Below are 15,679 nucleotides of genomic sequence, written 5' to 3' on the forward strand. Positions count from 1 at the left end.
AAAATAGGAATGCGTAACAAATTCCAAAGAAAACACCTTGAAAAGAAAGTGCTAAGATCTTTGCCCTAAGCTTCGTAGAATCAGAGGTAACAAAAAAATTATTCAGAAAAAAAAATCTTGAAATAATTGAAAGAATTCCAGATGTATTTGAAATACAAAAACATTACTTGGCACATGAAGTGGAAACAGATTATTCTTTAGCACCTGTGTGGATGATCTGACAAACCAGTGAATAGATGAACAGCTGCCTACAAGAGACTTAGTTATTTAAGTTCACATTATGGGCCAAGCTCACCCCCCCCCCCCCCCCCCCCCCCCCCCGGCTCAATAGGCCCTGCTCTGCTCTGTACAGCAGGGCATCTCAGAAGCCTCACTAGCTGCTTTCAGGTACCTTGGACTGGTGAGGTGCTGGTGAAGGATATGAGAACAGGCCTGGGGATGTCTTGGTGTCTGACTCAGCTCTGGCTTGGTTTCCATCTCAGACAGTAGCTCTGTCCTTGGCATGGCTCCATTTATCACAACCCTCCATGGTTTTTGCTCCTAGGAGGCAGCGCTACCACAGTTCTTACTGATGAACAGGGAACCAACCTCCTCTCACAGCCTCACAGTCACACATGAGGTAACAGATTTCTACTGCTTGGCTCTTTTTCTTAATTACCCGCTTAAGTGAGTTCCCTGTATTGACGCTTCTCCATTGAAACACCTTAGAAGGGCTTGTTTTCTGGATTAGGTCCTGCATACGAGAGTACTCACTGTTTTCTCACTTCCCTGGGAAGGCCTGCAAAGTAATCTGTCCTGAGTCAATGAAAACAACCACTCTACACAGCAGCCATCTTTTCCAGGAGAGGCCAACGAGTATCTCAGCTGTATTTGTTTGTCAAGAATTGGAATCCTCTTTGCCTAGTTCAACTAAGACTTTGACTTTCCATTAATGCCACCACCAATGAGTCTTGTTCAGAGGTCATTTTCATAGCATGCATTCAACGTGATGACCAGGTAAAAGAAATACGAATAGGAAATTAACCTTAAAAGGAAAGTATGAAGCCATCAATGAACAAAATTATTTAAAAAAAAAAGAAAGTCTAGAAACCTAGAATATCAGACATTACCAGGAAACTTCCTTCCTGCTCAATCAACATACTGTCCTTAAATTAAAATCTCTAACATTTCTGGATATTTTGAGAGCATCAAAATGATAAACATAACAATTGGATTCATCAATGAGTGATTGCAGGTTCTCAGCTGGAAGGGACAGTCACCGGCCGAAGTAGAGCTCTTTGGTGAGCATGGAGACCATGCAAGGGATCTGCTTCTTCTCATTGAAGCGGGCATCTTCAGACTGGGACTCAAAGTGCCTGGCGACCCTGTCATTCACCCTGGTCAGGATCTGCATGATCTCTAGGTCTTTGCCATGCTCGTTCAGGATGGAGCAGAGAGCCTGCACAAACCAGGAGCCTTTTCCTGGGTTCCTCCATGAGTAATAGCCTTCAGCCAGAGATGGAAGAGGAGAGGGGAGAGAGAGAGAAAGAATCTGTTAGCCAACCTGCTAGCTGTGCCACCCACTGGGAAGAATGGTCTCTCAGGGCTAGGGGCCTGGGTGTTTGGAGATTATCTCCCTCTCTTCTGCACCAAAGTCAGCGATGAGAAAGTTGTGTTGAGAGCACACATCTCAGGTGTGAAGTACTACATGAAGATGCTCAGAATGCTTTGGGTATTCCAGCACAGAAACCAGTAACAGACGGTGTCACTAAAGGCTAGTGATGGTAGATATTGCCAGAGGATCTCCTGTGTCTGGGATCCCTGAGATACCCAACAGAGAGTGAGTTATGTGGAGAGTCTCCTAAGGGAAGGTGAAGGACACTTTACAGTTTTGCATCACCTCCCACCCTTTTGGAATGAGTGCTACTTTCTAGCCCAAGCCCAGAGAACAGAGTTATAAGGGCCGCAGAGATTTCTGAGGTGTGTATTTACTCTCAGGAGACACAGAATGAGGGTAGAGTCTGTTGAAAAAATGTACAGGCTGCTGGCTGCTTTAGGGGCAGAGGCAGGGGAGGCTACTGATCTAGGGTGGCAGGCGCTGTCAGGCAAGAAGTGTGTGTCTCATGGACCATGCAAGTCTCTGGAAAAGAAAGCTGACTCTCGTGGATTTTCCTGGGCCCTGACCTAAATATCTTAAAAGGAAGACCCTCGCAGACCTAGGTGCTGAGGAAAGAACACCTGACATGGAGGAGCAGGTCCTGGGAACCCAGGACCTCACAACAGCAGCTGGCTTTAGTCACCTGAACAATGCAGAGGTCCACTGGACTCAGATCCCTGACCATGGCGCCCTCCTTCTGTGACTTCCTGCCATCTTTAACTCTAAGAAAATCTAAAATTGCTTCTTGCAAATGGGAAAGCCGGTGAGGAAGTCGGAAGATCAAGCTCCCCACAGCACTTAGCATGTCTTGTGGGGAACTCACAGCTGCATGTTTGAATGGTTACCTGGGAACCCCTAAAGGATAGAGGTCAGAGGACACAGGCCGAGAGTCAGTCCATACCCAGCCTCACCAGGTCGCCATGAAGAATGAGATCCACAACAACGCAATAACATGAGGAATTTCATTCATTATCCTGGGACAGACATACTGGTGAAAGGATTGCCTTGGTTGTGATGCTAAAAAGTCCATGGTGTAGTCTAGTGTCTTAGTCTGAGCAGTGAAGCTACCGATCTGTGGCCCCTTCACCGGGGACAGGGAAGAGTGCATGCCTCTCAATGACAGCAAGAGCTAACGCAAAGCTGCATTCGGTTCACATGGTTAGTTGTGTTGATGCTTCATCCTCTCCTGACAACCGGTCCAGGTCCAGTCAGATGAGAACTGGAGCAGCATCACTGTCCTCCTTATCACCTAGTTATGGTCTAAGGTTCAATCAGCAGTAGGCACACAGTAGTAAGCTATAGTCAAAAGTGTCCTTAGGATTCTTTTTTTTTTTTTTTGGTTTTTTGAGACAGGGTTTCTCTGTGTAGCTTTGCGCCTTTCCTGGAACTCACTTGGTAGCCCAAGCTGGCCTCGAACTCACAGAGATCCGCCTGGCTCTGCCTCCCAAGTGCTGGGATTAAAGGCGTGCGCCACCACCGCCCGGCGTCCTTAGGATTCTTGTCCGCACTGAACATACTGGCAACTACCAGCCCAAGCCAGGAGCTGGACGGTGTAGTCACAACAATACATTCATCTGTAGACAGGGTCTCATTCAATACAGTGGCCTGGTAAGGATGCATCTACCATTTCCCTGGGCTTATACCTTTGACCTCTAGGGGCTCCAAGGTAACCATTTCAAAGTACAGATGCCGTCATCCTATGACTCTTTGACCTGAAAACAGTTTCCTTTCATTTCTTTATCAGGGCAAAGTTCAGACTGCTCGGCAGCCCTGGCAGCCCACAACAGTCTCCTCTGTGTGCTGTTGTGGCTTGACCTTTCTGTGCTGCCACGTGTCCAGATACAGACTTAACTGTGCCCCATCCCCACCCTGGAGTTCACGTGTTGAGGTTCCAGCCTCCAGTGTGGATAGCTTTCATGGAATCAAGTTAACAAGGTCAGAAGGGCGGGTCCCTGACCCAGTAGGATTAGTGTCTATGAGAAGATACGCCAGAGCACTTCCTCTTGCGTTTCTCTGCCCTGGGAGGAAGAAGGAAGGCCATTTGTGAAGCAGGAATAGAGTCCTTTTCTGAGACAATAGGTCATGAAATAGACGTCTGCTGACCTAAGCCAGCTGCCACATCTATGACCCATCTAGTCTCCGTCTAGCAAGGACACCGGGCCATTTGACCTAGAAGGGAGCGATAACTGAATTCTGGAATCAGTACCGTGTAGGAAAGCCTTCCTTATTGGCCCCAGTAGAGGAGTTTGCCCTCTTCCTCGAGTTCTCCCAGACTTGGCTTTGAGCATCTACAACTCCACATGACGTTTGCCAATCCTCGCACTGCCAACCTCCCAAGAGCAGGAGGTTTTCTATCTCATAGAGTGCTGACAAGTGTGATGTTAGCATCCTCACCAAACCATCCGTAGATCCTGCAGAGCTGGGTTTGTACCGATACACTGATCATTTATCGTAACTAACACCATGCCTTTGCAAACTACTCCAGCAGGGAATTCTCACTCAGTGAGGGTCTATGCCCAACAAAGAAAAGGTTTGATCACTCAGGCAAACACAGGGCTTGTTAAACTACGAGAAGCCCACACACATCTGGGCATTGTGTGGTACCTGGCCATGGCCACAGCATAAGGGATCCTGGTCTGAGATACAATACAGAACATCCGGGTACTAAAATTTGACCCTGGACACATTTCTGAAGCTCACTCAAGTTTAATTAATTTTTCAACTGCAAAAGCAACACTGACTTTCTTCATTACCTACACAATTATTATAAGGGATGATGGGGGAGATGGTTTATAATTATTTAAAATGACATAATTCTTAAAATAACATAGCTACTTATATGTATAATTATTGCTTATTGTGAAAGTCTTGCAATTATTATTAACCCTAGTAAGTAACACAAATGAGAGAATCCCACTTTCCTAGGGAGAGAAATGAATTCTGTGGTAGGCAGATAACGGTCCTCAAAGATGGACACACCTAACTCTGAAACCTGCGACTTTGTTACCCTACATGACGAAAAGGATTTTTCAGATGCCATTAAAATGATAGACTCGAGACAAGAAATGGTCCTGGGTTGGCCAGCAGACCCAGGGTCCAGAGAGTGGAGGAAGGATGAGGGGAAAGAACGTGTATGTGGAGTTGGTAGGGAAGAGATGGAGAGTGAGGGAGGTAGAGACAGAGGCCAGGGCAGAGAGATCGGAGGTTTCTGGCTGTTGTGGGAGAAAGCCCCAAGGGATACAGAGGTTCCAACATGCTAGGAAAAAGAGGAAACATGTTTCCTCTGAGCTTCCAGCAGAGAAGCAGCCTGCCGATTCACTTTGGGATTCTGACCTCTAGAACATCAAGAAGACACGTTTATGTGACTTGAGTCATTTTGTCTGTTGGAAAGACTGGACATCTGTTATCCTAAATGATTGCACATGACAAGTGCTTCAGAACATCTGTATAGGCTTGACTGGTTGAACAATGTTTTCTTCTTTATGTGTGTGTTGTATGCATGTGTACATGTGTACCTGCTCGTGTGCACCTGTGTGCAGGCACCTGGGTCCACGCTGGGTGTCTTCCTCTATTGATCTACACTAATTATTATTTATTCAGTGAATTCTGTCACTGAATTCGGAGCTTCCCAACTCAGCTAGAGTGGCAGGCAGGGAGCCCTCGGGTACTCCTTTGTCTCTACACACCCAGTGCCGGGATTACAGGCACACATTGCTATGTCTGGCTTTTATATGGAGGCTGGGGATTCAGCCTTGGGTCCTCATGCTTGAACTGCAAGCAGCTTACCCAGAGCCACATTTCTAATAAGGAAATGTGACATCTGAAGTGCTCCAGAATCCAAACTTTAGAGCAGGATACTGCCACTGTTTCAAATTTTGAAACGTTTTGAGTTAGGGGTGCTAAAACTGTAATTAATTACTGTAGGAGACTAATCCAGCCCTCACACCTGAATGCTGATGGAGGAACATGGATTGGTAAGGTCAGCAGACAGCGGACGGGGTACCTGGGACTGTGGAGTAAGCGAAGAGAAAGTCAGCTTCCACCGGGATCTTGTACCGGGGATTAGCATCGGTGTCGGTGTCGTTGATAGGCCCGGAGTCGGCCTGGATCCCGTTATCGAGTTCCGTCCCTCGGCAAGCCTAAAGCATATCAGAGCAGAGATCAGACTTGGGCTGGAACCAGAACTGCTCATGCTGTTCCCCGCTGTGCCCCAGGAGCTCGGTGGCCAGCTGATGAAGAGATAAGCACCCGCTTTGAGTCAAATTACAAAGCAAAGCACAGCGATGCCGTCCAGAAAGGAAGAAAGTCCCTGTGCCAACCGTTTCCAGGCAGAAAGCCCCAGCCCCAATCTGCATACCCACAGAACCACACCACCCCTGCCTGGCACTATGGCGTCGCTCCCCGCTCCCAACCCCCTGGCTTTGCAAGGCACCTGAATGAAGAACAGTTTGGGTTTCTCTAACAGGGTTTTGCATCGATCCCCCCTAAAATGAGCCGTCAGATCCTTTATCGGCGTCACACCATCTTTCCCGTAGATTAGATTCTCCTCTCCGTGGCTCAGCAGGACGCAGGCGAAGCAGGCTGAGTTGCTGTGGTCCTCCTGGGAGGCTGCAGCAAAGCAAGACCAACACTGAAGGGCCGGGGCTCCAGAAACAGCTGACAGTTTGGGGTCAGGGGAGAGCATGCTATCCCCTTCTCAAAGGACCGGGCTGGGCCACCTCCCCAAAGAGACTGCGGACTGCTGGGGAGAATTCTAGAATTTCTCTCAGACAGAACCCAGGCACCTAAACAGCAACTAAAGGACACCGAGGAGCAGAGGAATATGGCAGTCCTGTGTTTGATTCTGTGATGCCAGGTTTAGTTAACCTCTATTTTCTTGTCTGTCTATAAAAACGATGTGGTTAGGGTAGCTATTAAATGAGTTCCTATTTATTTATTTATTGGACACTAGGTCTCACTGTGTAGCCCTGGCTGGCCTGGAACTTGCTATGTAGACCAGGCTGGTCTTGAACTCAGCCTGCCTCTGCTTCCTGAGTGCTGGGACTAAAGGCCTACTCCACCAAACCCAGCTACAGTTACTATGTTTAAAGTGAGATACATAAGAAGCATTATGAAAGTATTAAAGAAAAGAAACGTTAGGCCAAGCAGAATAAGCCAGTCATAAAAAGGGCAAATGCTGTAGGATTTTACTCTGGTGAGATACCCAAATAGAAAGGAAGGTGTCAGTGGCCGGGGGAGGGGTAACAGCGAGTGGTTAATAGATAGGTTGCTGCTGGGCAGTGGTGGTGCACACCTTTAATCCCAGCACTCGGGAGGCAGAGCCAGGCAGATCTCTGTGAGTTCAAGGCCAGCCTGGTCTACAGAGTGAGATCCAGGACAGGCACCAAAACTACACAGAGAAATCTTGTCTCCAAAAACCAAAAAAAAAAAAAAAGAAAAGAAAAGAAAGAAAGAAAGAAAAAATAGATAGGTTGCTTTGGTTACGGAAGATGAAAAGAATTCTAAAAGTGACTGCTTAACTCCACTGAACTGCTCTCTTTAAATTGATTGAAACAGTGACTTTGCATTACACGTAACTTATCACAATAGAAAACAGAATATATATCTAAGGACTCTAAGCTAGCATGCTACAGATACACATGCATATCCGTGTCTACTGTTACGCTAGTCACAGTAGCCAAGGAACAGGACTAGCTCACCAACAGAAATCAGATAAGGAAAGCAGGGTCCACAAGCACAACTGAGTTTAGTATAGCCATAAAAAAAAAAACGGAAATCATGACACCTGCGGGGAAATGGACAGAACCAGACACCACTGCGTTAAGTGAAATTAGCTAGCCTCCAACCCAAAGACCCTGCGTTGTCTCAGGTGTAGGGAGCCTAGTTATAAAAGTATGCAAGCATGTACGTGTGTGCTTAGATATGTGTGTATGTAGGTTATAGACAGGGGATCATGAGAGGGAGCAGAGACGTTAATAGCGAGGGGACAATGGAATACATGGGATAAGAAGGCAGGAAGAGAGGGGCCGGGGACACTGGAATGGAGTGGGGGTAGCAAATGAGAACAAAGCATAATGACACAACATATGAAACCCATTATTTTGGACGCTAAACTAGAAAGTTAATAGAAAAACAAACAAACAAAAAAAAAAAAAACAGATGGCTGTCAATACGGGAATTAGGAAAAGAATCCCAGAGCACACTCAGCTGACTGGCTTGGCTTTAGCTTATCTATGGCCACGACACTGACAATCTACTAGCTAATACCAAATTAGCCATGGGGGAAAAAGATTTAAAATTTCAGAGATGCTGCCTATATGTTGGCATTAATCTAGGTACTTTAGAATCATATATTTTTTTAGGATTTATTTTATATTTAATTCTGTGTGTGTGTGTGTGTGTGTGTGTGTGTGTGTGTGTGTGTGTGCATGCGTGCGCTCAGCACATGAGTACAGGTGCCTGCAGAGGCCAGAAGAGGGCATCTGGTTCTCTGGAGCTGGAGTCCCAGGTGGTTCTGAGCCACCAACACGGGAGCTGGGAACCCACTCAGGCCCTCTGCGAGCGCAGTGTACACTCTTTACCACCGAGCATATCTCTGGCCCCAAGAAGTCAACTCAAAGGAAACTAAGAAAGGCTACACAATCTTTCTTTTTCAGATACGCAGTTAAGAAAAGCTGAGCCCTCTGCTGTCTGTAGGTCCCTGTCTAGTAACAGGTAGGATTCTAGTTTCAGATAATTGCCCCAAGTGTGACAGAACCTCCATGGCATCCTTTAAGGCATGTCCAACCATGGCTGTGGACAGCATGTGCTGCAGGACAGCTATGGACTTAGGCTCACTGCAAAGTGGGAAACTTACCTAAACCACTATGATTCTTCTAGGATTCATTTTGTAACTCTACATGGTCCATGAGAATGAACTCCACAGATGCCAATGTCATGTCACAATGTTAAAAGGCCTGGTATATAGTAAACGCATCTCTCCTGGAGATGGGCATAAACTTTATAAAGTCTGGTCTGGTCCCTACCTTACTCTCTAGTCTCTCTCTCACCCTTTCCAAAGTCCATCCACACAATTATAATATGGCGAATCTACAGCCAATATTACAGAGCCCAGATCCTGCTCCTCTTGGCCCCACTCACCCTGTCTAAGCAGGTCTTGCATCTTTGCACAAGAGCAGTCATTGTAGACAACCACGTCAAAACCCAGGCTTCGGAAGCACTTGAAGAGGGCCTCCGCATCTTTGTCTGTCCCATTCCGGACGTCCATACCTGTGGGGGTAAAGCAAGGAGTGGGGTGAGCAATGTCGAGGGCAGGCTCTGGTCAGAGCAGGGGCTGAGCTGCACTCCGGCACCAGCGCCTGGAGCAGAAAACACCTTCCAACGTTACAGCTTAAATGTACAAGGGAGACTAGGAGCATACTCGAGGAGGGACTCAACCTCCACACAAGAGGCGCTTCCATGGTGACCCGAAACCTTACGGGTCTTGTGATGGCCAGTACTGGCTGCCAATGCCACATGGTCTAGAATCACCCAATTAAACAGGCCATTTTATCATTCTTAGTCTCTCCTCGATTCTTAGTCTCTAAGCTACAGCACACGGCCTAACACGGAAAATTCTCTGCACCTCTCCTGGACATGGAGTACCACGGGCAGAGGTATTAGCTTAGCCGCTCTCTGATGAATGTCTGGTGTAACGTGGAAAATGTGGGAGCATCAGGAGAGGCTGGCCCAGCCCCAGCACCCACCTGTCACTTTGTCAAAGTTCTTGTTGTTTATGATGATACATTTTCCCATCTTCTCGAAATCCATGTTATACAGGTACGTGGGCACGCGGTCCCGGGTGGTCTTGACTGGGCGTGTAGAGGCATTTCTCTTCTTTTTCCTTGGATTACAAAAAGTCAGTCAGAGGCTGCGGAAGCAGTCTGGGCAGCTGTGTGCTCAGGGAAGCCATGGAGTTTGTGAAGAGAAGACCCATAGTTGACAGATAGCTCCGTTTAACTGTCTTGTTTAAATGGAATAAGGCTCCAGGATAAATTTCAATGGATGTCAGAAAATGCAAATCATAGCCACAATGTGCCTCCCAGAGTGGCCACAGTGTGAAAAATGGATGGCCATTTTTGGATCAGCCATGAATTTGCGGGGCTGGTGGGGACCTATCAGGGTGTCCACTGTGTACCAAACGTACACAAACCTCACAGCAGAACAACTGTCCGCAGTCAGGCAAAGGTTTACTGAAAGACAGGGCCACACTGTTCATCATGCTCCAGAAAGGAAATATCCCACAGTTCTGTTTACAGTAAGTGGCTGAAATGAGGAATATTCATGTAGCAGAGTAAAAGAGAGACCGAATGAACCAAGACAGCATGAAGCACGTGAATGGAAATCATAAATGGAACAGAGCACAGAGCCAATACACAAAGGACTACACACAGACTTCAATGCCTCATTCTAAGTCCGGAGAGCTTCCAACACCAGAGGATCATAAAGACTAACCGATTTTCAAATAAAGAAACCAGGATGCCAACCGGATGAGTGCACGTGTGCTCACCTGTGTGTGCCCGCAGATGTCGCCAATGTCAGGTGCCTTCCCTCTACCGCTTTCCACCTTGGTTTTTTGTTTGGTTTTTCGAGATGGAGTCTCTCCATGAAGGTGGAGCTCACCATTTCAGCTAGACTGGCCAGTGAGCTGCCTGGCCCACCTGTCTCAACCCTGACTGGTGCTTGGGTTACAGACTTGGGTTACAGTGCTGCCATGTCTAACTTTTATGTGGATGCAGGGGACCAGAACCCAGGTCTGCAAGCTTGCATGCAAGCTCTTTACCCACTGAGCCACCATCTCTTATACCACGTTTTCTTTTTTTTTCTATGTATTGGTGGTGGTTATAGACATATGTCAACAAAAGGTTACATGTGTAGACACCTTTTTGTGTGGATGAATATTTTAATGGCACTTATGTTAATGGGAGAGGGGGGAGAACAGCAATTTTTAAAAGAACTGTTTTTAAAAGAATTGTTCTGCCCCCCCCCCCCCCAACAACTATGGTTCTATTAGGCAAGCATACAGGCACTGTGGTGACAGCATGGACATCATGAGGGAGGGCAGAGGACCCAATGGGACCTGAGAGGAGGAAGAAGAGGGCCCAATGGGACCTGAGAGGAAGAAGAGGACCCAATGGGACCTGAGAGGAAGAAGAGGACCCAATGGGACCTGAGAGGAAGAAGAGGACCCACTGGGACTCAAGAGATGGGGCTTGCTGGTCTCCTCTCCAACGTGAGCTTCGGGGGGGGGGGGACAAGAGTTTCATCTGATCTGAAAATCACTGAATCCCCCACACCTATACTGATGCCTGCCAGGTAATGTGCTGAGTAAATACTTCTTACACAGCTCTCCCCAAAGACAGCAGAGACAAAGAATCGGTGAAAACCCTGCTGGTACTTGATAAATGTGACTTCAAGGTCAGTGTCCTGGAGTTTTCCTGGACTCTTTGCCATGGTAGTTTCCCAGCATCTCTGAAAGGATGTGTTCTCTCTCTCTCTTCCCCACGCCTCCTGTGGTCCAGACTGCAGATGAGTTCAGTATCTCTAACTGCTGATTCTTTCCTGTTCCTGCGCTTGAGTGCGTCTCTATCCTCCACTTTTCACAAGGTCACGTTTCTTCCATGGTACTATTTCATTTTAAAAACCGTCACCCAGAAGCTGATCTCTGCTTCCTCTTTTGTCTATCCATGCCTGTTCTGCCTCCTCTTCCTCTCATTAGACAACAGGGCTATGGAACACTGGGTTTGGGGTAGGTAGAACTCTGGTCCCTCTGCTCGTGGCCAGAGTGCCAACTTCCTTTCCTATTAAATGGAGCTAAGTCACATCTAGTAGGTACAGCCCATTTGCATTAGTCAGGGCTCTCTAGAGGAACAGAACCGATATAAAGAATATGCATTAAAGGAGGCTTTATTAGACGGCTGACATGAGGCAGCTGGAGGAGTCCAACAATGACTGTGTCACACCACTGATGTAGAGAACTTAGTTGTCACTCAGTGCACGAGCTGCTGCTGGAAACCTGGGTATTTCCAGAGAGCTGCTACTCCCCAGTCCACACTGGGAGCCTGAAAGCACTGGTTCCAATATCCGCAAAGGAATCATCATCATCAGAAAAGGGGCAAAGGAACTCCACAGTGAGAGAGAAGGATGAAGGGGCCATGGTGAGCAACTTTACTTCTGCATCCTTTCTGTATCAGTGCCACACGATGCTGCAGCTCAGATGGGATGGGGATTCCCACTTCACTCACGGCAATCACAACAGCTCCTCACAGAGGTTCGATGACCAGTGATACTCGGTGGCCACAAGCCAACACTTAAAACCACCCCCCCCCACCACTGTGGAAGGGAGACAAGGTGGCTTGAGTCTACCCACAGAGTGTTTCTGGGTGTAAGCCAAGTGAGGTTCTTTACGTTCAAGGACATGCCACAGGGGTAGGAGTAGAATTCATTTTCTCACCGCCACCTTCTCAGTGGTCCTACAGATGGTGTTCCCTGTGTGCATTAAAATACAGATGCACAGCCCCTACCCCAGGAACATTCTGGTGTTTAGAAGATGTGTGGGAGGTGGGCAGGGGTACAACGCCATTTTATAGGTATCAATAACAATTAACAGTTGTCAGTGCCCATGGAACGTGCTAAAACTCCCAGCTGCACTTCCTCACTGACTCTTAATTCAATCATAGAGGTGGGTGGATACCACCACGATTCCATTTAAAGGCAGATGACAGAGGCTGGAGTGTTTACCTGGCTGTCTTGGGGAAGAGTGAGCACACAGGGGCCATGTCCAAGCGTGTGGCCTTCAGATCTGTACTCACTGGACAATGGGGACCTTCAGATGGAAAGAAGCAGAGACAGGCTTCTAGATAAAGCAACTGTGACGAGTTACCTGTTCTCAGAGAGGTCATCCATGGTTCTAGCCCCAAGACTGCCAAAGTGGTGTGCAGGTGACCCTTGGACAGAGTCCACTAATTCCAGCTCCACAGCTGGATCAAGCTGGCTTGGGGAAAATGGAGGTGCGGAGGTTTGATTTTCTCGGTGGTAAATGCAGCCCTTCTTATCACTTAGGTTGTGAAAGTGCTTTGAAACCTACCAAGTTCAAAACAGACACAGCCTTCTTCTTGTTAGCACCTGCCACCTATGGGCCAGGAGCGTCATAGATCAGTGCACATTCCCAAGGCCAAGTGCAAGTTCAAGTTCAGATCCGAAACAGCCTCCTGGTGTGTGCTTTCTCCACACAGTGACCTCTCTGAGTAAACACGGCCTCTGATGTTGAAATCCAGGACAGGACTCACTCATCTCTCAACCTACTTCTGCGGAAGCTGGTGCATAATCCATGACCTTTCTTAAACCAGGTCTCCTAACTCAGTTAACCTCTCAACAAAGGCAGCTCTGGGACTGGCTTTATCTAGCATTTTCTGTGACTCCTTGGAAAAGACCAGAATGGGAAGAGAATGAGAGGAAGCTCAAGGCAGAGTAGAAACCTCATCATCTCAAGCTCACTTTAGAGCACCCTATCGCTGACTGAAGGCCATCCAAGGACTGTGACAGTAGCAGGATGCCCGCAGGCTGGAGAACACACTTCATTCAGGACAACCCTTGAATAGGCACAGTTCTATTTCTGTCTTCTGTGGTGAGAATTCCTATGTTGAGGGGCTAATGAGATGGTTCAGCAGATGAAAGGTGACCTGAGTTGGATCGCTGGACTCCACACAATGGGAAGGAAAAACTGACTCCAGCAAGCTGTCCTCTGATCTCCACACGTAGGCCATGGCATGTGCATGCATGTGTACATGTGTGCATGCATGCACAGGTGCCCCCCATACATTAAATGTAATGTAAAATCCCCAACAATCTCTAGGATGGCAGCCATGTCCCAAACACACTGTGGCTCTTACATTCTAGCTGTCATTAGTTCATCCCCATTATGAGCAAAACAAAACCAGGAAGCATCTTTTTATAAGAAAAAGGTTAGGAGAGAAAGGGAAATCAAGGCCTCTGCTTCCGTAAGAATAGAACCTGGAACGGTACCTCATTATTTAAAAAGTAGTTATTAATTTATTTGATTAAAAAAAGGGAACAAGACTGGGGAATAAAAACACACATACTGTAAAGACAATGAAGCACGGTCACAAAAAGTACCTAAAAATTGAATTGCAAATAATGTACAGTTCTCATCCCTAGTAAATATCCCAGAAGGGTGGTAGGGACAATTCCCTCCCCAAACCTGTCCCTAAATTGAACTCAAAAATTTTAAAAATTATAATATGTGTGTGTGTGTGTGTGTGTGTGTGTGTGCGCACACACACATGCACGCACATGCCATGGCATACCTGTGGAGGTCAGTTTGTAGGAACTGGTTCTCTCCTTCCATGTTTCTCAGGGATTGAACTCAGGTCATCAAGTTTAGTGGCAAAAACTTTACCCACTGAGCCATCTCATCAGCTATGGATTTGTATTTTTCAAAATGAGCCCAAATCCCCTCCTCTTGCTGCGCTGGGTCAGTCACTATCAATGGTTCCTGTAACTCAAACAGCTTTCAAGCTGTTCAAGCCAGGTCTGCCCAGGCCACAGATGTATACCAGAGGTGATTATCCATGCAATTCCATCAAATTTACCTTCCTAAGAAGAGCCAGCGCGGGGCACGCAAATTCTGAAATCAGCTTGCAGCACAGAGCAGAGAAACAAGGAAAAGGAGGAAGTGACCATAGAGAAGGCATCAGGAATGAGCCAGGAGAAGAGGAGAGGGACACCCAGGATTTGCTGCACACAATGACGTCTCCATGAACGAGCGGACAGTCACCTGCTATCTATCAGCTCTGCAGTTTGGGGCACCCTTTTCTCTGGAGTTCTCTCCCTTTCACACCGTTATCCCTTAGACCTGTGGGGATAGCTGCCATATTGGTACAAACTAATGGCTCACCCTATCCCCTGACCATTTAGTGACAGTCGCAGGGGCAGTCTCTCACAAGTGGTTAAAAGGACAATTTTCAGTGATCGTGTTTGAACATGTGGCCTGAGAAGACAAGAAGACGGGCTGGCTGAGAGAGGGCAGAGCAAAGGCAGAGGGAAGATGAGTCAAGGTGAGGATGGGGAGGTGTTGCAGGATATTTATTTGCACTGTAAAGATGTGTCTCTGCCTAAGGCACCTTCTGATTGGATTAATCAAAAGCTGAATGACCAATAGCCAGGCAGGAGAATATAGGCAGAACTTCGGGCCAGAGAGAGAACTCTGGGAAGAAGAAACATGGGTTTCTCCAGCTGAATTGGAGCAAGTTGGACGTGCCACATACTGAGGAAAGTTAAAAGCCACGTGGCGGAACATAGATTCATAGAAGCCGGTTAATTTGAGTTACAAGAGCTAATTAGGGACACGGCTATGCTATAGGCCAAGATTTCATAATTAAGAAGTCTCTGTGTTGTTATTTGGATGCTGGTGATCAAGATAATTCAACAAGAAAGCTGGCTACATCTGACGCCCAGTGTCCAGCATATAAATCCACATAAGGCCTGAAAAAGCTGAAAGAAAAAAAAAAGTTCCCAAGTTCCCAGTATGCTTGGTGCTTGTGCTGCACAGAGGCGCTGCTCTTTAAAGAGGCCCTGCTACCTACCAAGCACTTGAGTGGGGTTTATGAGCAGCAGGTGGTGGGAGACTAGGTAGAAACTCCTGCAGCAGTGTGAACCCAGAATCCCCAGGCCAGGGCTGCGGGTATGAGGCTCCACTCTCACCAACCTGAAGGGGGCAGAGCCGTCACCAGGCCATGTGCTAAGCGGAACCACGCAGTGGAGGGCCTAGCCACAGCTTAGCAGTTTAAGGTTTGGCTCATGCAGTCAGAGAAGGCTGTAGATGTACAAAAATGTGCTTAGATACTGAAGAAAAAAAGAATATGGATATACAGTCATAGAAGAATAAATAGTTTGAAAATAATGAAGTAAAGCCTTTAAAGAGAAAGTAATATAAAAAGAAAAAGCCACATAAAGATGAGAAATACACAGGGTGTCTGGATCCTG

The 15,679-nt window shown here is 47.1% G+C and overlaps 1 protein-coding gene across 1 annotated transcript in view; it reads right to left on the reverse strand.

Moving 5' to 3' along the window:
- Positions 1–314: 314 nt before the first annotated feature.
- Positions 315–15,679, reverse strand: part of Casp7 (caspase 7) — a 41,190-nt gene continuing 25,825 nt past the window's right edge. Inside the window, exons 3-7 of the mRNA XM_059245857.1 lie at positions 9,382–9,518; positions 8,777–8,905; positions 6,069–6,244; positions 5,640–5,775; positions 315–1,485 (exon numbers count right to left, since the gene is read on the reverse strand). Coding sequence (XP_059101840.1) covers positions 1,256–1,485; positions 5,640–5,775; positions 6,069–6,244; positions 8,777–8,905; positions 9,382–9,518 — 808 coding nt within the window. The 3' untranslated portion in view covers positions 315–1,255. The remainder of the gene's footprint in view (positions 1,486–5,639; positions 5,776–6,068; positions 6,245–8,776; positions 8,906–9,381; positions 9,519–15,679) is intronic.

This window comes from Peromyscus eremicus, chromosome 1 (genome assembly GCF_949786415.1).
Source record: "Peromyscus eremicus chromosome 1, PerEre_H2_v1, whole genome shotgun sequence".
NCBI classification, from domain to species: Eukaryota; Metazoa; Chordata; class Mammalia; order Rodentia; family Cricetidae; genus Peromyscus; species Peromyscus eremicus.